General features: G+C 38.8%; 1 protein-coding gene across 1 annotated transcript in view; it reads left to right on the forward strand.

Moving 5' to 3' along the window:
- MACROD2 (mono-ADP ribosylhydrolase 2) overlaps positions 1–25,182 on the forward strand; it is a 2,047,020-nt gene extending 2,021,838 nt beyond the window's left edge. Inside the window, 3 exon segments of the mRNA XM_043602917.1 lie at positions 12,463–12,540; positions 15,395–15,463; positions 21,344–25,182. Coding sequence (XP_043458852.1) covers positions 12,463–12,540; positions 15,395–15,463; positions 21,344–21,861 — 665 coding nt within the window. The 3' untranslated portion in view covers positions 21,862–25,182.
- Positions 25,183–25,470: the final 288 nt, after the last annotated feature.

Below are 25,470 nucleotides of genomic sequence, written 5' to 3' on the forward strand. Positions count from 1 at the left end.
AGATCAATAAATCAAAATTGGATTGCCTCCTTCTCACAGGTGAATTGTTATCTTGCTAGAGAGATTATGTGGCAGGATCTCTAGTTTGGTAAAGTATGTGAACAAAAAAAAAAAAAGAGAGAGAGAGAGAGAAAAAGAGAGAGAGAGAGAGAGAGAGAGAGAGAGAAATGAATTAAGATTTCTTTGCCTGAAAAGGAAATTCTGGATGTTCCTTTTTCGGCTATGAAAGAATTTCCTGAATTGTCTCTTAGAACAAGAGGTTAAATGTCAAGAGATAAAGCGGGTGCAAGGCCCATTATTCAGTGTCCTCCACGTCCATTCTCTCACTGGAGGTGCTGTTTCCACACAAGGAATAAAGTCACCTTGACAACTACAGAAGGACTGCCTATGAGAGTCTGAGAGAAGAGGCAAAAAAGTCAGCCAGAGGACTAGGGATCTCTTGGTTGTCAAAATTCTGGAACAAACAAGACATTCCTGACTATGGAAGAGACCAGGATGCCTCAGTCCAGATCATCAGTCAAGATGAAAGCAAAATTCAGCAGTCACAAGTCAGTCAAGCTGTAAAGCACCAGGGCAGTGAAGGAGCTGAGCATCCAGGGGTTCAGGAAAAGGACTGGGCAGTCCAGTGATGTCAACCTGAAGAGACTGGTGCTACAGCATGAATCCAAGGAGACTCCTGAAGCCCAGGGGATGACATCATTACATACCCAACCACTGTTGATTGACCGCCCCCTTTAGTCCCAGGACCGCTAGATCCTCCGGTGGCTCAAGGAAGCCATGAAACCTTATGCTGCTCACATTTGGAATCTTTTCCCTGGATTCCAAACCAAGGCATCATGTACTTCTCACCCCAGTAGGAGGAGTTCCAGAGTGATGTTAATTTGGTTTTCCAGAGTAAAGAAGACACGGAGTGAGCCCATCTTGAAAAGGATAATCAAACCACAAAATTTCAACTCTAAAATATCCGGCAGAGAAATATGGTCTGTGCTATAGGAGCTATAGGACCCTATAGCAGACCCTGTGGGAGGGGCGAGCCTCGGCACACCACCATTTCTACCAAGCCTGCTGCCACTGACCACAGAGAAGTCCCTGGACCCGGACAGCGACCTATTCTCTTCATTGTGAATAATTTTGTGCTACCTTCCCCCAACAAAGCCATCTCAGGATGTGAACGACATCCCAAGCATCCCAAATTGCAGTCCTATTTCAGCTTTCTCACCACTATCACCAGTGTTGGGTAAAGTATTAGGAACAGCCCAGGAGTGGAGTTAGAACTTTTAGTTCCAACCTCATCCCTGGGGTGCGGTGGAGGAAGGAGGGGGCGCTGGGCCAACTGTGCACTTTCCCGAGGCCCAGTGTCCACATCTCCACATCTGTGAAAGGGTTTGGTTGGACTGGAATATGGTCAAGGATCTTTTTTATTTCTGGAGGAAAGCATTCCCATTCAGAAAACAAGAAATAACAGACCTACAACCTAAAAAAGGAACAAAGTCCTTAAACAGAAGAATTTGGCAAACATAACATCAACTTCTCATAAGTAACTTTGAATTCCCTTTAGTCAAAGGCTTCTGGCAGAGTTTAATAGCAGTTACATATTTAGTTACATATTTAGTGGATGTGGCCTAGACAGTCTTTTAGGGTGTGTGTGTGTGTGTGTGTGTGTGTGTATTTGAGTTTGCTCTGGTGGTGATAAACGCTCAGAAGGCATCAAAATTGTTAAATCCAAATAAGCTCCAAGGTTAAGATCCGGGCATCTATGACAGGGCTTTGTGAAGAAAAGCTGAAAAGAAAATGGGTTTGAGTTTAATACCAGGTGTGTTTGAAAACTTTTCCTACTAGGAAAACTTGTATCTTTTTTTTTTTTCTAAAGCTAAAAGACTTGGTGTTGAGGGGCCAAGACCAGAAATGGAATTATTGTAGCAGAGCTGAACTCACTTACTTACAGTTCAGAGCCCTCTAATAACCATCCTCTGGTGCTTCTGTAAATCTTCTAGTTATTTCTTGGATGCAGCTTTCTTCCTGGGTGTAGATTTCTAGTACTTTGATCATAAACAAAGGTGTTGCACTAGGCCTTATTAAATGTTCGGAATAAATTGTGCTATTTCGGAAAATGCAACATACAAAAAGAGCAAAATCTAGTGGAAATAATTAAGGAGTCTATAATTAAGGATATATAGGATTAAATTATCCTTTGACTAAAGAGCTATATACTTAATCGTGCAGGGTTGCAACCAAAACAGTCAGAGGCACTTTCTTTCAGGAGCCTTAAATGTACAATGAAGTTTCTGAGAATCCAGCTTTGGTTATTGCCAGCAGTAAGTTCCTTCTTATGAAAGATTTCACATAAAGCACCATTGAAAAGCCCAAAGTTGCCCCACTGTGGCTCCTTACATAGTTAAAACCCTATTAGAGTGAAGGAATCAAGAGACTCCTCTGGAAAAAATACATATCTCCGTGTTCACTAGGACCCTGCTGTGTGCAGATTTATCTGGTTGCTGTAGAGAAACAAAAGCCACAAAGGGTGTGTGATGGTGTGTGGGGGAGTTTGAGAGACACCGAATCTGTATTATTCCTGCTGGAAAGACCCTGATCTGAGACCAGCACTGGCAGCCTCCAGCTGAGAAGGGCCTCCTTGTAGTCTCCATCCCTGCCAGGCCCTGGAGGGGGTGGGGAATGCATAATGAGGCCGAATGAGAATTAGATGTCTAATTGGGGCCTGGAAAAGGGAAAGAAAAAGCCAGAGGCGCGTGGAATGTGATCAGCATCTAGCTCAGTTAAGCCAAATGTGACAACACCTGGGAAGCCTTCGGTGGTTGTGATAATGCACAGAGGAACTTGAACTGCTTTTTAGATTTTGTGGGAGCAGCACAACCAGCAGGGGAGATGGAGGAAGAGTAAAAAGGACCAGGCCCAGGGTAGTCTGGCTGAGGACGTGAAAAGCTGAGTCTTTCAGAAGTTTTACAGACAGGAGATATTTCTACCTATTCAAATGCTTAGCGTGGGTGCAAAACATTTGAAACGAACTCAGACATACGGCTCCAGCTTAAATGCTATCTCCTTGCCCTCCAAGGTTTGTCTTTACCCCCTTCAGAAAAGGTGAATCACTCTCTCCTTTGTGCCTCTGAAGTTCTTGGTAATGTCATTTAACTTGTGAACAGTTAACTCTCTCTCTTTGTCTCTCAGCTAGGTTGTAAACTCCACGAAGACAGAAATATGCCTCATTCACTTTGCCTCCCAGCCCATGATAGGCACTGAAATATCTAGTGGACTTTTTTTTTTGCTTTGCTTCCTAAATATTGTTTTTTTTTCTGTAGAGAAGTTATTTGGACAATAACCAATGATGCATTTCCAAACCATTCTCAAAGGACTGGTATGGAGGCATATCATCTGGTAAAACATAAAATAAGAATTTGTAGACATTATGATCTCATGCCCGCCCCCAGCTACTGCCACTGCCTTTCATCTCCTACTAAAGACAGCTTCTGATTTTCATTAGGGTAAACTATTCTCAATTAATACAAGAAGGGTGTTGCCATGGAAAGGGTGTCTTGTAGAAACATGTGAATTTTCCACCTGCATGATCCTGTCAGCTCAATAATTGATTATTTAACTTCAGAGAGGGACCCATGGGTGTGTGTCTACAGTATTTGTCTAAGTGATCAAGAGAGGTTGTGTGGTCAGGTAGCAGTTTTAACACTGAGGTTTTGGGGAGAAAGTTGGGTGGGGGACAGATGGTTTACAATTATGCCTTTGTCCCAAAGAAGTATGAACTAAATATAAATCAAATATATCAGTCTGATCAGGCTACCATAACAAAGTGCCATAGATAAATAATGGAAATTAGTTTTCTTAGAGTTCTAGAGGCTGGGAAGTCCAAGTTCAAGGTGCTGGCGAATTTGGTTTCTGATGGGAGCTCTCTTTCTGGCCTGTAGATGGCGTCCTTCTCACCGTATTCTCACATGGCACAGACCTGTGCCTTCTTATAAGGCCACAGTCCTATCAAATTATGTCCACACCCTTATGACCTCATTTAACCTCAGTTAGCTCCATAAAGGCCCTGTCTCCAAATGTAGTTGCATTGGGGATTGGAACTCCAACATACGAATTTGGGGGGAAAGGGGACAAAAACCTTCAGGCTATAACATCAAGTCTATAATCAGAACTATCATTTGATAAATATTCCAAAACCCAGCTAGTGACAAGGTCAAGTATGTGACACATGTCGCTCAAGTGTGTGACACTCAGTCACACAAATCAAAGCAGTCTGTGCATCTGGTCTTGGATTTAAGATGATGGTGTGAAGTCAGATTTCACACCTTACTTTTTCCCATAGATAACAATATTCAGGGAGATCAGGAGATAAATAAAACAAGCATGCATAGAACCTCAACAAAAACAGTAATCAGACAGAAGAATGGGTTGGTAGCCAGCAAAAGAAAAGATACATCTTCAGAAATGCTGAAAGCATGAGACTGGTGTTGCCCTAGTCTACCCCCTAAATCTACCAGGCTCAGAAATAACCCTGAATGGGATCTTACTAAACACCATTTACCTCCTCAACTGGGAGAGGAGCAGCCCCAGGAAATCTCCACAAAACTACCTAGTCAGCCCTGAGCACCTTTTATTTCTCCCTTCCCCAAAGAACAGGAAAACCCTCTGTAATTCTCCATTTCAATTATCTCCTGCTGAGAGGAAAATGGGAGAGGAAAAGCAGACCAATAACAAATGCCTAGAACTAATTACCTCTAGCAAAACCGAGGAATTTCACCAAATGGAAAAAATAAAAGAGAAAATCAATAAGGCAAGATCTTTGGAGGTGCAGGAAGCAGGGAAGGAGGTGCTTGAGAAGCCCCAGTGAAATCTCCATGAAAAAGGTCTCACTCTACCAGTGGAGTCTGCATAGCACTCCTGTGGAGTTTATTTATTCTCTGGATTGGGAGGCTGAGACCAAAACAAACAACAACAAGAACAACAACAAAAACAGCAAAAGAGAATAGAAAAACCCAAAGACAGACTGTCTGTCTTTCTCTTTCTTGCTGAGAAATCCAGTACAACTAATGTGGTAAATGCTCTGGCTACTTTACTCCCCCTAAAGAAAATCTTCAAAAAAAACCACTCTTCTAGGTAGTTCCCTGGAGGACAAGTAGGCCACAGATACCTTGAGAAAGAAGCACGCTTATGAATACTTGTCACACATCTCGACCTGAAAGCACTCAGAAGCCAGGACAGAGAGGAGGAAGGAAGGAAACCAGTGAGCATGCAAACCAGCAAAACACAGATGAAGAAGCTATTGTGGAAGAAAACATAACTCCAGATAATGATTAAAATTCCCTACAATAGCTATAAAAGAACTTCAAAAGAACATTAAAGATCTTTAAGTTAAGGTGATAAAACAGCATAAGGATCTGAAATGTAAGAATGAAGGAGACACATTTTCAACCATTAGCAACATAAATCAGTTAAGAACAGCAAAGACCAAATCACTGACAAAGAAAAAAAAGGCTTGAGATTTTCACAGTGAAAAAGAACACAAAAACTAAAACAATTTGAGAAAAAAAATGATATATATAGAAGAGAGAAGGAATAAATTGCTCTATGTGGGAACATTTGGTGTCCCTGGAATTTAGAAGTCAACATATAGAAGAGAAACTTCCCTAAAAAAAGGGTCGCATAGGTGGCTCAGTCGCTTGAGCATCTGACTTTGGCTCAGGTCATGATCCCACGGTTCTTGAGTTCAAGCCCCATGTCGGGCTCTGTGCTGACAGCTCAGAGCCTGGAGCCTACTTCAGATTCTGTGTCTCCCTCTATCTCTCTGCCCCTCCCCCACTTGTACTGTCTCTCTCTCTCTCTCTCTCTCTCTCTCTCTCTCTCGCTCTCTCTCTCCCAAAAATAAACATTAAATATTTTTTAATCCCTAAAATGGAGGGAAAACAATTGATGATCTAATGGGCAGACCATACAAAAAGTCAGTACAGAAATCTCCCCACAAGAACATATATTTAACAAATTAATTCTTTACCATTAATAAATCGATTAAAGAATTAACATGCGTTAAATAAATAAGGCACAAATCAAGCTCATGATTTTATAGCTATGAACACTATGGGACAAAATTAAGAAGCAATGTCAGAACTGAGTCCATTAAAAATGTATTATTAAGAGTGGTAGCTATCACCATAATAATGCAGTGTAACAGGCTATCTTCAATCTCATGGGCTTAGAACAATAACCAGCTCTGTTTTGCTCATGGATATGAGAATCAACTACATTTAGTCTGGGTTAAGAAGGACTGATTAGGCTATGAGTTTAACTCAGTTCTTACTCTCCTTGGATCTACTGTTCCCTAAAGCATATTCCTTTTGGGGTAAAAAGCAGGAGTATAAGAGGCCAAGCTCCAACTGTACAAATGTGTTTGAAGCCTCTGTTTGACTCACCTCTGCTAATAGCCCATTGGCCAAAGCAAATTCCATCACCAAGCCCAATGTCAAGGGACAGTGCCAGAGACTCCCATAATGGTAGAAGATAGGAAGTGAACATTCCTGAATAATTATCTAATCCACTGCATTAGCAGCAAAGTTGAAAGATAGATAAGGCAAAAGTTGCCAAGATGGTTCAAGAATACCATCTTAGTTTGGGTCAATATCACTTTGTATCCAGATGGGCCCTGCTCTCTATGGCTGTCCTGACACTTATGCAACCATATACTCTGAGAAATAATTATTTGCCATTCTATTTGTTGCATGGAGTTTATTGTCAACACAAATCTCAGAAGAAAATGTTGGCGAATCCTCCAACATTTCTCCATGTTCATGTATTAAAAATCTGGTTAACTGCATTCTGTGTGTATCTCAGTATCTTTTCTATATGATGAGACCTGATTAACTTATTAGTTTTTATGTAATACAACTGACCTACAAAAGGTTACCATAATCAAGGCTTTGAGGAGGACAGTTGCTCTTGTGATTGAAAATAAAAAAGGTACTGAATGTCCCAGACATTTGCTATTTTAGCATCTTTCATCTCCTGCTGGGAGCACTGAAATGTACCTCTTGTTTATGTTCCAAGCAGTAGCAATCAAACTGGGGGGAGGGACAGGCAAACTGGAATAAACAAGCTGTAGAAGCAATTTTTGTTTTGATCACATTCTGTCCTCTATATGAAATGGACTCATTTCTCTGGGGCACTCAGTTGCATTGCCCAGCAGGGTAGAAGCTGTTAGAATAATACCAGTTCCACACCACACACATGTCAGAGTAACAAATGTCTGTCATGCCTCTCCCTCTTCCCAAATATACCATGCATGTGCATGCACGCACACACACACACACACACACATGCATGCGTGCATGCCACTCACTGCACACAGTCATATATCCCTACCTTATGCACATATCGTGCATGTTCATGATATTAAAACATTTAATAATGCCTGTCAAACATACCTTTAGTGTCTTTGGAAGCAGATTTGGCAGATGATGCCTGCCTCTGCTCCTGGAATGCAGCAATATATAGAACTACAACCTTGATTTCTGTTTTCATCTTTCTGTATCATGGATCTCAAACCTGCCTTTGCATCTCATGCTAATCTGTGCTGATATGGTGACATAACCTGATTTTTCTCACATGAATATTTTGTATTACAAAATAATAAGGTTGAAAAGACAAAACAGAAGGCAAGCATCTAAAATGTTTACTATTTTTTTATTTGCCTTTGGGATTTTGCTTTCTTCAACTTCTTCCTTCATCTCTCACCCAGTTCTCAAAAGTGTTTTGTATGCTCCTTCATTTTCATTGAGCGTTGTTTGGCTGACCAGTATCCTACTTATTAGATAAAAAGATCTCCATGATGCCACAGGGGTTTCTCCACAGTAATATCCCCAGGGGTATTATCATTGATAGTAATGACCTTGGAAGAGACTTCATGGACTAATCAGCCACAGATATCTTTAGATTCCATTACAAACAACAACCCCAAGGGGAAAGTCAGGGGCATAATGTTTAGTGTCAGGTCAATTAATTTCCCGTTCATAGTAATCATTTCTTATAAAAAATAACAATAAAGTTATATGTTTATTAGTTCTGACGGTGTCCCAGAGAGTTAGAACATTTTATAAGTTACACAAGGAGATAGAACATTCTGTAGTCATTTAAATAGTGAAAAGTCAGGGCTTTTAAATGCTGAGATTTGGTAAAAGTCACTCAAAAAATTAAGTCACTAACAGGATATCCTCTTATGACATATTTGTTTGTTGTCTTGCTGATTGTTTATTGGGTTCCTTGTCTTTTCTCTGTTATTTTGCATATTTATTTCTTTTTTATATTCAGCATGGGAGTCAGTGATATATATCACAAATATCTTCTTCCACTCTGGCTTATTTTGTACTCTCTTAGTGGTGTGTTTTGATAAATTAATGATGCTAATTTAAGTGTTTTCCAGATTGCCAGTCTTCTCCCTGATAGCTATTGCTTTATTTCTCCTGTGTAAGAAATTTTTGCCTAATGATGTGAAGGTATTTTTCCAAGTTACCTTTCACACTTAGTTCTAAAATCTACCTGGAATTGATTTTTGAGTATGGTGAAAACTATTCCTTCAGTGTAGGTCTACTGTTCTTGTCCCTGAATAAATTCTGGTGTTTTGTTTTGGTTTTTTTGCCCTGAAGTTGTTTTGTTTCAAATTCAAATTTGAAAGACCCTTTTTTGGCATGGAATTTTTTGCACTGCTGATCTTTTGTTTAGCACTTTGAAGATGTCATTGCATTGTTTCTGCCTTCCATTATTTTTTCTGAGAAGTCATCATGTAAGTCCTATTGTTGCTATTTTGATGTCAATGATCCTTATACAGTAGATAATTTTATATTTTTTTCTTTAATTTTGGTTTTCAGCAGTTTTACTGGCCAGAGTGAGATTTGCTTTGCACTAATTCTGCTTGGAGATCATAGCACTCTTAAAACAGTGGTTTGATATCTTCCATTAATTTGGGGAAATTAGCCATCAAGCCTTAAATATTGCTTTTGCCACATTACACAGAGAATAGACCCTATCTCATATATCTATTAACTCTTTTCTGTATTTTTCATCTGTACTTTACTTTTTATATTTTCTTCTAACCTAGCTTTCAGTTTACTAATCTCTTCTTTGGCTGTGTCTAATGGCTACCAGACTCACCCATTGATGTAATAACTTCAATTATAGTATATTTTTCAGTTCTAGAATTTATACCTGACATGTTAAATAGTGTCTAGTTATCTGATAAACTTCTTTGTCATGGAAGTTCTCCACATTGGCATCTGATTCTTTTTTAAAAACTGTTTATTTATTTTGAGAGGTGGGGGAAAGAGGCAGAGAGAGAAAAGAGAGAATCCTAAGTAGGCTCCATGCTGTCAGCACAGGGCCCGATGGAGGGTTCTATCTCATGAGCTGTTGAGACCATGACCTGAGCTGAAATCAAGAGTCACACACTTAACTGACTGAGCCACCTAAACACCCCAGGTATCTAATTCTTAAAGACATTAATCACTATTTTAAAATTGTGTCTACAGTATCTAGATCTCTAACATGTCTCTATATGTTGTCCTATTCTCTTGGTTTTCGGTTTTCGGTGATTTGTTCTTGTGCTTCTGGAATGCCAGGTAATTTTTCATTGAATGCTGGATACTATGTGAATAATTGTAGCGATAACTTGAGGCACTGAGTGGTTTTATAACATTTCAGAAAGGATTTGTTTTTGCTTTTGCTTCTAACAGGCCAGTAGGATTGAGTAGAGCACTATAATATAATCACGATTGAATTGAATAAAAGTTGGATGTCAGGGGTTTTTTAAGGTGTATTTATTTATTTTGAGAGGAAAAGGGCATAGAGAGAGAGAATACCAAGCAGGCTCCATGCTGTCAGTGAGGAGCCCAATGTGGGGCTCAATCTCACAAATTGTGAGATCATGACTTGAGCCAAAACCAAGAGTGCAACACTTAACTGACTGAGGCACCCAGATGCCCCTGGATTTCAGTTTTTTTAAGAGCTGGTCTATATCAAGTTTATCTTTGTCCCCAGAATATAACCCTTCAGGTGACCCCAAAGAAAACTTGAGGTACTTTTCTAGGTACCTCTTCCTTGGTTAGCCTTGATTTCCACGTTTTGCCCTTCCCCCAAGCCTCATAAGATATCTGGAGGCTCTGTTCAACTTCTTGGTACATGTGGAATGTCAGGCTCATGATTTTATACCTCCTCAAGCTTGGGGTGCATTGATGGCTCTCTAGTGAGTGAATAGTTTCTTAAATAATTTCTCCAGTGACTCTAGCTGTTGCTAGTAGGAGGTTTAGTCTACATCATGATAATTCACCTTAGGTTGAAATCCTTTTCTCAGTGTAATTTTAATTTGCATTTCTTTCATTATGAGCAAAGTGAATCATCTTTTCACATGACTACAGGCCATTTTTATTTTTTTCTACGAACTGTCTGCTAAATTTCTTGCTCAATTTTCTACCCAGTTTTTGATCTTTTTAATCTCTATTTTTAGAAGGACTTTAGATATTAAAGATATTAACCCTTTGTCTGTGGTAAAAGGTATAAACATTTTCCTCAGTTTATAATATTTTTCTTCTAAACATTTCTTATGGTATTTTTTTCCAGCTAAAAGTTTATTATGTTTATATAATGTCAAATGTTTTCATTTTTTTCCTTATTCTATTTTGAAACATAATTAACCAAGATTTCCTACTCCCAGGCTTAGAGAGATCCATCAGTGATTTCTTCTGTAATTGTGCCTAAAGGCATGTGTTGATGAGAAATTGAGAATGGCCCACTTTCCAGAATTGGTGGAGTTAGAGAGGATATGATATGGTTTGAAGTCCAGTTGGAAGGTTCCAGTTTTGTTTTCCTTTTCCCGACCTCATCCTCAGGAGCAAATGAAAACAAGTGACAGGCACAGTTACTTCCATATTGAAGGCTTGGGATCTATCAGTCATTTTTTAGTTCTGTTATCCTTTTCCCGACTCCTCTCATCTACCTTCATTTCATGAATGTTACTTCTACATTGACATCTCCCAAATATTCACATGTCTATTCACAGTTCTCTTCCTCAGGACTGGATGCAAAAGCTTGTTTGGCATCTCTCCTTATATGACCCTGCACTTCAGACTTCAAATCTAAAATGGCTTTCTTCACCTTCCCCCACTCTGCTTGTCTTGTATGTCTTCAAGTACTAACCTACCTACCACGCATCCACTAAGGCTCAGAGATTGGTCACCTTTGAATCATACTTCATGATTGTCAGCTTCAGCAAATCATTACCAAGAGTGCAGGTTCTATCCTTGAAGATTCCTTCCTTTGAAGAGACTATAAACTGGAACTTTAACATCCTTGGTTCATCCTCACCAACAGGCACACCAAATTTAACATACCCTGAGCTCAATAAGTACTCATGTAATGAAAATGAATTCAACCTTCTGATTTAAAAAAGTATTTTAGTGGCACCTGGGTGGCTCAGTTGGTTAAGCATCCGACTTCGGCTCAGGTCATGATCCCGCGGTTTGTGAGTTTGAGCCCTGCGTGGGGCTCTGTGCTGATAGCCTGGAGCCTGCTTCAGATTCTGTGTCTCCCCCTCTCTCTGCCCCTCCCATGCTCATGTTCTGTCTCTCTCTGTCTCTCAATAATAAATAAACGTTAAAAATTTTTTAAGTATTTAAATAATATGGGTTTCCAGACCTTTATCTGTATCTGTATTTCTAAATGCTATTGGTCTTCAAGTTGTGAAAACATAATAGACATTTAACTAAGATGTAAGATATTCTTGTCCTTCGGACTATCTGGCAAATTCTCACAATAAGAAAAAACAAGCCACTTACTAGTATATTTAAGCATGTTATATAGCTTCAGCCACAGCTGAATGGATGCACACCCTCTGAAGCTGTGCAAAATAGAGATCAATCATAACAAAAATTAACTAAAGACTTGATTCTCAGCACTTCAAAATGGCAGCATCTGAGAATGTCTCCTAGGAAAGCATCTAAGTCATTCATTTTGTGTTAAAAAAAAAAAAAAAAACCTCACTGCCAAGAGAATGAATCTTTCAGCTTTCAGGCATGCCTAAGGCAAAACAGGTTTTCCCCCCCTTTTCAAAGGTTAAGCTGTATAAATTCATACACACACACACACATTTCCCTAAATTTAAATTGTAGGTTGTTCTGATTAAACCAAGTTTCCCTGCTTTCATGCGATCGGATTTTTAATTTGAGAAATTGTGTTATGTATGTATGCGATTATCTCACAAATTAAAGAGAATTTAGATGACAGCACTAAAGAATTCAAGCAACTCAACCCACTATTTCCTCCCTTAACCTTTTCCGCAAAAGAAGTTGAATCCCAGGAGTATTTTTAAATTTAAGAGGGCAATGGAGGGTGACAGAACAATTGGCAGTCAGGCTGTTCTAATTCTCTATTAATTGAGGACTATCTTCTTTCTTCCAGCTCAAGACGAGGACACACCTAGAGTTCCTGTGCAAAACGAAGGCTCTGGCTACACAGAAAACTCTCCGAGTCCTGATGGTAAAGTTCTGAGCTATTTGAGCACATGCAAACTACAAATCTGACACATTTTCTGTGTGTAATCTAGGATTAAGGGAGCTATCTATTCTGTGAAGCAACATATTCAGTTAGAACAAGGTAAAGTTCAAAAACCATGTTCTACTAGGAACTAATAAAATTGGGAGACTTAGAAAAAAAAACAAAACAAAACACTGATGCTAGCTGCTTTAGAACAGTATGTGCCTCAGTTTAATCATAGCCCATAATACAGAAGCCATAGTGGATAATTCCAAGGGTGAACTGTATGAAGTACAGCTGGTGAACTGTATGGGGATATCCCTTACTTCCATAAAGAGTACTTTTCCGAAGTTATCCCTGTTCTACAGGGATTCAGGGGAGCCCCGGCTTGAGTTTGGGCCAAGGTTATCTTGGACCTTCATCACCTCACCTCACTGTATTATTTCAGATGGCTTGGCCAAAAGCATAGTAAATCTTTAAAAGCACCTTAGAAATCAGTTTACAAAAAATATTTCTTTATTCACATCTCATTTTGAAGGCATCTAAATACTCTGAACCTCAGGAATATTAATATATCCTTGCCCCTGTACAACGATGCTGGGAACACTTTGAAATATTACTTGCATTAGAAAAACAATTATTTGGGAATATATGATTTAATAAATATTTGATTCCACTGGCCTACAGAGCTTAGGAGAACCAAAATTGGTTGATGATCAACCGTTTATATATATCTTGCTATTTGGGTTCTTTTAGCCAAAGGAAAAAAGCAAATTGCTTTGAGCTGATAAGGACCTTGGGAAAAATTCAGCCACTGGTAGAAATTACTTGGTGGTTTAAATACAGTTTTCTACACTAGGTATTACACCCAATATAAGCTTTTCATCACCTGAATTTCCTCCCTTAATTATAAACCCTTCCATATAAACTGGGTTTTTTTTTTTTCACTCATAGGTATGAATTACCTAGGAGAATGTTTTTCAACTTCAGATCCATTAAAGACTACCACATGTTAGTCATGCTCAGTTGAATGAAACCTGCCACAGCCTGGTTGTGACATTATAGACATGGTTCTTTACTAGTTCTTTATAAAACATGTTCTGAAAAATAGCAGGCCCATACAATGCTCATTGAATAAAAGGGAAAGAAATGTGAGAAATACTAAGCTTTAGTCCTCACTTAGAGATTTGCCACGCATATTACAGGCTCTCAGAAGGCTCAGCTGTAAAGAGGTGTATTAACATTGCTTTTCCCAAACTTATTTGATCCAGGGATGCTTTTTATATTAACATTTGTTAATAGGTTTTGGAACCAGTGACCCTTGGGTTGGAGGAAGAAACAGAGAAAGAATGTTCTCCTATATTTTATGCGGCACACTACCTCACTAAGATGGGCAACCTTACAATAATTTTGTAGACCAGGATAGAAAGTACATGTATTATTCTCCTCATATCAGTAGCATTGCTGCATCTGGCCAGTTTATACCTGGGGTTTAGAGTAAGCTCACACATCATGAGAGACCCAGGATAGTTTGCAGGTGGAACAGAGACCCACTTTCAAAACCTTCCTCCTTAAGAAAGAGTTGGGTAGTATGCCCTTCAATGTCATTTCCTCTTTCATGCCTCCTTGGAGTGTGAAAAGCAGCATCTGCCACTACTTTAATTTAATCAAGTTTTCCTGTTTGAGAAAAAGAGCTTTGGATTGTTGATTTATTGTGCCAGTAAATGAAGACTACCTGAACGAGAACAAACAGAGGTTACTTACTCAGCTAAGTATAGTCGGCTGTTATCACTGGTGTTGGTCGACTCAAAGGCAGGCAGGGAAGTGGAAAATCTTTATTGTTAACAAAAGAGAAGGTTCCAAGCATCCTCTGACTGGAGGTGGTTGGCATGGGGAAGCTGGATTTGGGCTACCTAGAACTGGGTGATTGGTTGGCCTTCCCTGTTTGGTCCTTTGTTGGAATATTGGCCCAGAATATGGTGGAGCTGGCAGTCACTGTCAAGTCCTGACCATTCTAAGCTGATTGCTATAGAGGCTGTGATTGGATTGCCCAGGCTGGTTGCTGCAGAGGTTTTTAGTCAGTTATATTGTTACATACGGTCTGGTCACTGTCCATTTGTATATTGTCTCTCCGTTTATAATATGGGCTTTGATGCTTTAAAAATATCCATCTAATTAAACCTACTCACCCTTGAAATTTTCCAGAGCGACTGCTATCTCCCTGCTCTGGAATACTTCTGGACAATGGCTTTGATTATGCATTCAGATTTTATGCAAATGTTCGCAGAACAATGCACACAGTAATGTAAAAGCACACATTTTAGCATTGCTGTGTGGTCTGGTCAGATGTTCTGCTTTTCTGTTGCATGGTATCCACTGCTGCTGCACCCACTGGCCAAGTTACAGGGTCTGTTTCGAAATTCACACTTGAAAACATAGCAAACCAAACAGGCCTAGTGACATTGCCATTTTAGAGACAGCTGCTCACCTCTCTGCATGTCAATGATCTGTTTTGCTTTGTTTTCTTTTTCTTTTCTTAGACATCTATTAAGGCCTTTGAATTTACCTCAGGATGGTAATAAATACACCCAAAATGGCAATCCAAAAATCTGGTATAAAATGACAGCTCAGCTTCTACAGTTCAGTAAGAGGCAATTCTGCCCTCCTTGGCCCCTGCCAGTAAAAATCTAAAACCCCCAAATCTAAAAACCCAAATCTGGAATGAGTGAAAAAGGAACTGAAAAGAGGTACAAGATACGAGATCAGGAATGTAACGACTCACAGACCATTGTAATGTGTTCAAAAGATTTGGGTTTAATCAATATTTAACCTTTTTTGTTTTCCTTTCTGGTTACAGTTGAAATGAATAGTCAGGTTGACAGTGTAAATGACCCAACAGAGAGTCAGCAAGAAGATTAACTGATAGGTAAGTTGCCCCTGTAGTGGGATTTTCAATTGATTAAACCAGCCATGGGAAGTGTTTGTAAATGGTATATTGGATTTCCCTCGGTTCTGCCAAGTCCCACAGTGTGGCTCAGGCTATACTTTAAAAATCTTTACACCAAATAACACAGTGGAAGGAGCGAGGATAACCCCTTAAAACTCACTATGCTTTGAGGGAAATAAGCCACACCATAGTCAAATATTCAGTTCCCTGCTTTTCTGAGTTTTGACAACAAGAAAAAAATGTTTCCATCCATCTAACCTCCTGGCCTCCCAGAGGGATCAAGTTATTTCAGCAACCCCTAGCTGATTCTGAAGCGTTGCTTTTCCAGAAGCTACCTGCTGAGTTGTTTTTAACAACTAACACTAAATAATAGTTTTTAAACGTAACACTAAATAACTCTCTCTGGAGAATGTTGAAAGGCACTTGAGTGTGTTTGGGCAGAAAGAAGCTTGACTTGTGTCCTATCTTGTCACACCACTACCTGTGGACCTGTAGTCTACACGGGGTTTGTTGAGTTGAATGAGCTTTGGGGAACTCCCCAAGAAAATCATAGTCCTTGGGGCACCTGGGTGGCTCAGTCGGTTGAGCCTCCAACTTCGGCTTAGGTCACAATCTCACGGTTCATGAGTTCGAGCCCTGCATCGGGCTCCGTGTTGACAGCTCAGAGCCTGGAGCCTGCTTCGGATTCTGTGTCTTCCTCTCTCTCTGACCCTCCCCCCATTCATGCTCTGTCTGTGTCTGTCTCAAAAATAAATAAACATTTAAAAAAAATGAGAGAGAATCATAGCCCAGAGCAGTTCATGTTTAGGAGTTATTCCAAACCACCATTCTAAATCTCTCATCAGAGAGTGAAATTTATCTAAAATGATGAGTAGTCTGTAACCCTTTTCCATATCTTGAGGTCTGGTGAGAAGAATTAGAGAAGTCAATCTCGCTATTCTGATTCCTAGCTGAAAATAGTAACTGTGAAAAAAAAAACCCTATGAAATAGATGAATTGTGGGTCATCCAGTGTAAGACACAATTGTGTTCACACCATTGCCTCTTAGCACCTTCCTGCACTCCCTGGCCTCTTCTCGGTGGGCCTCTACACTCACCCAGAAGACCATGTTGCTCCAGACTTGAGTTCCAACATCACAGTAGAATAAAGCTTGAGAATATATGAAAGTAGGCACCTGTCCTTCCCATCGTGGTCTTGAACATCATTTAAAACTAAATATAATAGTATTTGTGTAATACATACAAATGTAGTAGCTATACATGTATAGTATAGCACTGCTAAAAAATTAAAACTCATACAAATATGGTCTTATAAACATTTCTCCTTTTTTTAAACCTTGTTCATGTATTTAAAATTATCCTGTTAGGTTGAAGAAATGATAAAGAAGTTTCCATTAAAAAGTAATGAAGTGAGGCTAAGCCTGAACAATTTAAATGCAGGTTCCTCAGTGTTGCCTTACCTTTTGCCCTTTTATTGCCAACAAACTATAAACTTCTTTCTAGAATTTTTCTTACAGACACTATTATCTTGCTGTGTGATCAATATCTAAATAAATTATCCAGATCAATGTTTTCCTTGGTTAATGTCAAAATATTTTCTTTGACCATGAACATGAATCAATCTCTTTACCCAAATGAGTAAGTTGTCAAAACTTAAAGTTCAATATTAGTTTAAGGAAACTCAATTCCAGGAAGGAGAAGTGACTTACACAGGGTCACTTGGATGATCAATGGAAGTTCAGATACTCCCAGGACAGTTATTTGATGACACCATACTGCTCCCTAAACAGTAGAGAGTTTCTGAACACAGTTGTCACAGAGAACAGTATGACCTGAGGAACTGCAGTAATTCCCACAGAAATATTTAGACAGCTGAATTTGTAGAGGTTATGGGGTAGTTAAAAAGAAAGAAGGGACTTTTAGTTCTGTGTATCACACATTCAGGAAATGGAAGAAATACAGTGAAATCGAATTAGAATTACAGAGTTCCAAGATATGATGCAAGAATATTTTAGTGTTGTGTAATTTATAATTGTAAAGAATCAGGAGTATCATAAATGGCAATAGGGGAATGACTCAGCAAATCAATAGAACACTTTGCCAATATAAAAATAAGTTTTCAACAGGTATTTGAGGTCATGGAAAGGTGGTTAAAGAATCTGAACCTTTGGTTCTAGAGAAACATGGCAGGCTGAGTTTGGCAGCTACCTAGGTGCATTTTAAGAGGCCCTGTAACTTCCATGTTTACACTCTCAGAATGCTTGCTCTTGGAACCCAACCATCCTGTAAGAAGCTCAAACACTACTATAGAAGGAGAAAGGCCCCAGGGAGGAAGATTCTGGAACTGAGGGCCATTTTGGATGTTCTGACCCTAATGGAGACCACCTGGAACAGATAAACTGCCCAGCTGAGGCAAGACCAGACTATAGAACCTTGAAAAGTAATAAACCATGATGTTTTAGCCACTAAGTTTTGGGGTGACTTGTTATGTAGCAACAGGTAACTGGAAAGGTGAGGTGATGCAGAATGTCTCCTAATACAAATGTTTAGAAATGAGAAATAAATTATAACAAAAAATGTTTAAATACCTAGCTAGCTCAACTGACATGAAAACAAAGGTGCCCGATATAAAGAGGAATTTGAAATCTAAAGCTATAATGTGGTAAGCTGAAGACACAGTAGCCCTAAGGGCTACAGTTTGGTTGTTGATGCAGAAATAGGCCCTATGGCTAGACCCTTGCTTACTAATGTCCACCTAGGACCTTGAGCCACTCAGGGTAAGAAGTTATAACTGATAACTCTACCTAAATAAACCTGGGATTTCCAGCTCAAGAAGTTAACGAGGAGACCTGTGTCAGCCCAAGGGTGCCATGAGGGGAAGGAAAAAGGTTCCTGTGACAAGTAGAAAACACAAATGCACCATGAATTTGAAACACAAATTTATGCCATCAAAAGTCATACAGAAATACACAGACTGAGAATTAATTTAATAGTTGATTATAGACAGTACCATCCCTGCTGTCAATAACACATTGAAATGTGAAACTATCACTTGGAATTCCTACAAAGGAAAAAAAATTCTCGGATGATGAATTCACAATTTGACGTCTTACAAAACACACAAGGAAATGACCTACCATGAATGAGAATCAGTGGGAAACTTAAAGGATGATTAGTGCTGTGATAATTTTAGAGTAGAAAATTCTGAAGATTTTATAAAATAAGTACACTTAAATGACAAAAAAAAGATAAAAAGCAGATATAAAACTGTAAGAAAAGAGCAGTGCTCTGAAAAAATAAGAACCATTTGAAAAAGCAAATAGACATATGGCGATGTGAATGACACATAAAGAGACATGAAGGCTGGAAGGAGAGGGGCCAAGATGTTTGTGCTCAAAACATGTTCTAAAAGGAGAGAGTAGATAGTGTCTGAAAGATAATGGCTGAGGATTTATCAGAATTGACAGAAGTCATGAGTTTTAAGTTCAAAGAAGAATAATAAGTTGCAAGCAGGACATATTTAAAATAAACCCACAAATAGGCATTGCACAACAGCAGAGAACAAGGAGAAAAAACGTGAAACAGCTACAGGGAAAGGAGAGTTAACCTATAAAGAAATAAGTATGGTATGTTCCCCACATCAAGAATTTAATTCAGAAGATAGTGGAATAATTCTGAGTTTTCAAAACACGGATAAAAATAATTGTCAGTGTGCAGTTCTCTCCTCGTTCCACTATCATTTAAGAAGATAGTAACTGCCACTTTCAGGAAGAAAAGAAAAGTTTGCTACTCACATACTCTATCTCTAAAAGCTACTAACAGATGCATAACAGTGAGAAGAAAACTAAGCCCAGAGGAAAGATGAAGGTGAAGGAAACAATTGTAAGCCAAGGAGAATGGTAAACACAAAGGCATAATCAAAGTATATATTGACCATACATTTATAATAATAATCAGTGGGTGGCTAAAAAGAGGGAAAAACAAAATTACTGTTTATGTGCATTTTATTTTTTTTTAATTTTGGGGTGCCTGGGTGGCTCAGTTGGTTAAGTGTCTAACTTCAGCTCAGGCCATGATCTCACAGTCCATGGGTTCGAGCCCCACGTCGGGCTCTGTGCTGACAGCTCAGAGCCTGGAGCCTGCTTCGGATTCTGTGTCCCCCTCTGTCTCCACAGCTACCCCACTCATGCTCTGTCTCATTCCATCTCTCAAAAATAAATAAATGTTAAAAAAATATTTAAAAATTTTTTTTTATCTGACAGAGAGAGAAAGAGGGAAAGAAAGTGCGAGTGAGGGAGAGGGGAAAAGAGAGAGAGAGAGAGAAAGAGAGGTAGAGAGAGAAAGGAGAGAGAGACAGAGAAAGAGAGAGAGAGAGAAAGAGATAGAGAGAGAGAATCCCAAGCAGGCATCATGCCCAGTGCAGAGCCCAATGCAAGGCTCAATCCCATGACCTTGGGCTCATGACCTGAACTGAAACCAAGAGTCAGATGCTCAACCCACTGAGCCATCCAGGTGCCCATGTACATTTTATAATACACAAAGTAATACTATATACCCTCTATTATGTGTGTATTTGTGAGTATATATTTGTGTAAAAGTATAAAAATGTGAAAGTTGATTCACAATGAAACTAGGATTTGGTAATCTCTGGGAAGGAAGAGAAATATTTTTAACTTATCTATAAATTACATTAATTTATCTATAAATAATTTACCTGCATCTTTTATTTTTGAAAAGTAAAGATTGCAAGGAAATTTGAAAAATATTAGCATATATTAAATATGGATAGGGAATACATACGAGGTATGTTATACTGTTTATAAGTTTCTTTACATTTGCAATTTTCATTTTTTAAAATTAAAATATATAATTGTGTATATATGTATTAGAGAGATACAGAAAAATACTATATGGAAATACTCCACAATATTAACCAAAAAAGTTATCCATGGAGGAATGATACAGGATTTTTTCTTCTCATTTACTTTTGGCTATTTTAAATACCATATGCCACAAGCATTATATTGCTTTCATTTACACATACACACCTAAAAGAATACTTTTTTACAGATTCATAGGACACCAGATAGAAAATCAACTCAGAGATCATCTGCTGCAGTTCTTCCGTGCAGAGAGATAGTAATTTACAGTGATAGAAATCAGATCAATTGTTGGTTCGAGCAGGGGTGGGATTAATAGTTGGAAAGGGTACTTTTGGGGTGACGGGAATGTTTTATATCTTGATAGCGGTGTAGGTTAAATGTATGTGTTTTGCAAAACAGGTCGAAGTATGCTTAAGATCTGTGCATTTCCTATATGTGGATTATACCTCACCTTTTTAAAAGCTGAAATAAAGAATATCAATGCTTCTAAGGCACAGTATCTTCTTAGAGTTCTCTCTCAGGTGGGGGACACAACAGAGACTTAGTAAGATCTCAAAGTGGTAGTATAGCCATCAATAACTTTTGCAAATCTGCATTATGTACATTGTTACTATTATTTCTCTATGGAACCCTGGAAATAAGAGCATATGAATGGACCCAAGAAAGGAGGACACAGCATTGCAAGATTAGGTCTTTCAAAGACTACTTTGAAGACTTGAGTTAATCGTCCCCATCAGCGGAAGCAAGTCATGAATGTGGCATACATTTATTAGCAGTGATTTATATGCTCTTTAAAGATACTGTGTGCCAGCAATCACAGCCCAGATATCCAAAGCTCTTTGATAGTCCAAGATATTCCTAGGCTTGTTTGAGGGGTAAGAAACATTTAAATGACTGTGTTAAAAAGACATTCCCTGCTAAGTCTATGAAATCTATTATCTTTAATCTAACAAATGGTTTCTCCTTGTCTTTGGCAGGGGCACAAGATGAAGCAAAGGAACAAAGAAATGGAAGTAAATCACAGTCCTCAGCATCGCAGGCCTCTCCTGGCCCTGGGGGGGGTGGGGGTGGGTGTAGGAAGACAGTAGTGCTAGCTGTGGAGGAGGGAGGTGTGGGCAGGGCACGTCCCAGGGAAGGGCCTAGAATCCTTTGCTCTAATTTCTCCAGCTGCATTTTGTTCTGTTCACCTGCAGAAAAAGAAAGAAAAAAAAAAAGAAAAAAGAAAAAGAAAAAAAAAGTTTCCTTTAATTTAGTGACGGGACCCATGTTAATGCATCTTTCAGGCGCTATCCCTGTAATTTCTGTTTTTTCTCTCATGACCTTTCCCAGGGTCACAGTGGCACGGTGTAACCCTCACATGTGTATCCTGGCCCCTGTCCGCTTTCTTGATTATTTCACAAAGCTGGTCGATACTGTGGTTTCTTCAAAGAAAGAGAAGATGATTGATAAACAGCAAGCTAAATTTCAGGTGTCGTCGAGCCCGATATCAGAATAATCCACAGACAAAGGAGGCAGGGTAGAAAATGGGCAAAATGCTCAGAAATCACTTGGAAAAGGGTCAGGGTGATGAATTGAAAATGATATTTTATTCAGGGATTCCCAAGATACAATTCTGTTCCATGTGGTTAATGAGGAATGTGGAAGCAGGATTTCATCTACAGCAGAGTGCAGAGACATAACAACAAAGGCAGACCCTGGCAGCCATCAGAGTCTTTTCCTTAGTAGCCAAGATAGCAGGTCCATGCTCTGACCCTGACTTTCAGCAAGGCTCATCTAGGTCATGAGGTCTTTATTGTGTGCTTCAACATAGAGCCCACTACTGAGACTCTTTGTGACACGGTTGTAAGGGTTGACACTTTTCTAAGTGTTTCAGTTAAGAGAAAGGGCTCCTGCATTCAGAACCCAAATGTATGCCAATAAATATTAAAAGTCCTACTTGAAATTTCTCCTTCTATATATGCTTTTCATAAAAGAACTTCTTGTCTTTACCCAAGGTTTGACTGCCCGCAGAAAGATGCTCATTGAAGTCAGAGGCGGTTTGAGGTCTTGCTTGCAGTTCTGGCTTACTTCTAAATGGTCTGGTTTGTTCATGCCAAATCCAAAACTACTTTGATGGCCCATCCCCTCTCCCAGAAATCCCTCGATTATGGCCTTGAAGGGGAACAGCAGTATCAATAAGGCAAGATTCCTGGGGTACAGTGGGCACAAGGGATGAGGAGCCCAGGAGGAAATCAGAAGTTGTCACAAACGTCTATCCCAGAGCCAACATGAATAGCGACCCTCATGAGGCAAAATGGCCTGCTTCCAGTAGCCTTCCTGGGTTCTAAGAACAATCTATTTTTTCTGAGGAAACTAGTATAACTTCTTGCACATCTTCTTAAATTCATCCTCCTTATAAGATCTTTAAAATTCTAAGATATACATAGAGAGAAAGGGAGAAAAGTAACGGATCAAATTGAATATTTCTAAAGTAAAAGGGTGTTCTGTTTTCTAAATATTCCATGGGGTTCTTCAGTTTTGATCTTTCCTCTATGGAAAATTTACCTTCTTATCTTTCTATCAATTTTGTTTTGGCCTTTCTGAATTTGTTGTGCATTTGGATGGCTTATTTGGTATATTGGGATAATTAGCAAGTTATATCTCTGCATATGTAACATGTTCTAACATCCTGTATTTTTAAAACAGAGTTGCTTATCAGCCTAGCAGGAATAATATTTAAGGGACCTCATGATTTTAGAACGTGGCTATTTCTCCCTCTGCCATTATTCTACAGTTTTATACGGAAATATATATGCCCCCTACTGCCATTAGACATAGCTTTCTAGAAAAGCAAGGAAAAGTCCCATTTTAAGTAATCCAAGAAATGAAGCCATATGAATACTGATAGTTTCTATATTTCATGTTATCTTTATAACTTAATTGAAAGTCACCATCATTCTTGTAAAGGACTTGACAAGTGTGTATGCTAGGAGCGCATTGTCCTATGACTCAAATGTTAGTGCTACTCATATTCAGTAATGAGTTATGACTGAAAACAGCATGAAGGAGACAAGAGGGATGGGGACTTCTCAATGGACAAAGATGAAAGCGACTTAATGTCCCTGTTAGGAACAGTGGAGATTGAAGTTATTTCAGTCAGAGTGTTCTCTTTATCATCAGTGACAGCCATTTTATTCATTCATTTTTAAATGTGGGTTTAAATGTGGGTTGGGTAGGAGGCAGTTGAGTTCTCTGCCTGAAAACTGCAGGAAAAGGAAAGTAATCTTTGAGAAGGAAACTAAGAGAATGAGGAGTAAATATCATCAGCCCCACTCCTGAATTTGTTTCAACTTTATCTTCGGATTAAATTGTGTTTCCATCTTTGCCTCGTTATGCCCTTTGGTTGCTATTTGGCTGTAAGATTTTACACTTCAAAACAAACAATGAAGTTACTTTCCATTTCAATAGTAAAATATTAAAAATTTTAGCTGTTGGCCAGATCGAAGACACCTCAACACAGGGAACCTTTTTTTCGCTAGTGCTGTCATTGAACAGGCTATACAATGGAAAATTCAAAAGGCTGGTTGATTCTCCTGCACATGAACCCTGGGTGTAAATTTCCAGCCACACTTCCGCCATGTTATGTGTCATGATGAGTTACAGGAGGGAGAGGGGGAGAAAAATAGACCCATATTAGTCGTGTTTGCATATAGAGGATCAAAGTGGGCTTTCAACATAATATAGGTATCCCTGCCTTTTTGAATCACATTATCCACTTTGCTTTTATGAAAGGCCTACATAAAGGCCTGCCTGCTACCATGAACCTAAAGAAATCCGAAGAGGGTTTTTGCTTTTATGAAAAATAGAAGCAGTGAGAGTGGCACCGCCCAGCTCCTTCCCTGGGAACTACACTCCGCATCTCAGCATCAAGCTGCCATAGCTTTGAACTGCGTCTGTGAGCATCTGTACTTTACCTCATTTTATTTTGTATCTGTTAGCAAGATGTGCCCTATGGTATCAGAAAAGGGCCTGGGAAGGCTCAAAAATGTTTCCATATAAATTAATAGTACTTGTTTCTTTGCTTTACACCATTTCGGCTTAAGGAAAGGTTTCAGAGGAACACTACTTTCAGATAGCAGGGAAAACCTATAGTTCTGATTAAAAAGGTAGTCCATTTTAGGAGAGACAAAGGGGCTTTTCCTCTAGCTGGTAACTATTCAGATGATGGACAAACCTTCTTTCATAAAAGCTTACAAAGGAGGCATCCCAAATACTGTCTGTGATACTGGGTCACATATTAGTCACCGCAGCTAATTGTAAATCTTTCTATGAAATACTGAAAAGCCTCTTTGTGAATTAATACAGTTCTGCTTGATGCACTTGATTTGAAATGACTTTTCTCTGTATGTGGTGCATGTCAGCTTTGCTTTGAAAAATAAAAAAGTTAGCAGAATATGTTCAATATATTTTCTTGGGGAATAGGGTTTTTATCATATGATTCATTAAGGATTTGCCTTACCCTGACATTTGTGATATAAAGGAAAATCAGAAAAAAAAAGTAATTTTCTTGATCAAGATATGTTTTTACTTACTGCAAATAAATGTAGTCTGTTGCTTGCAAGGAAAAAAAATGTCTTCTGATATCTGGTACAAACTGCTAAATAGAATAATACGTGCCTCCTTTGTTAAACCAGCATTTAAATGCTGAACTGCTTCTAAATCTGTTTGTTTCTTTTCATCTGTGCCATACACTAAGAAACTTAAACAATTGTTGCCTTCATACTATATTTGTTAGAGCAGAATATGAATAAAATTTGTTTGAGAAGATAAGGTGCAATTATCTGTGTTTTGTGAAATTTGTTCCTCAGCGTAAGCAATTAATAACTCAAAATGTCCTTTTAATACTATGTATTTGATTGCAAATATGTATATTTAAAATTTCCCCTCTAAATAAGCTTTAACTTATCAATAATCTTCCCTTATTGAGACTGGTCAATGTTTTGGCCATGCTTTTCAAAACTAAACTACACTTTGTACAGACAGAAGTCCAAATGTCGATTTTTTTTCTCTGAATGCTACTAGATAACTACCTTTCCAACAGCTTCTGATAGGAGTGCAAGATAGG

Source organism: Prionailurus bengalensis, chromosome A3 (assembly GCF_016509475.1).
Source record: "Prionailurus bengalensis isolate Pbe53 chromosome A3, Fcat_Pben_1.1_paternal_pri, whole genome shotgun sequence".
NCBI lineage: Eukaryota > Metazoa > Chordata > Mammalia > Carnivora > Felidae > Prionailurus > Prionailurus bengalensis.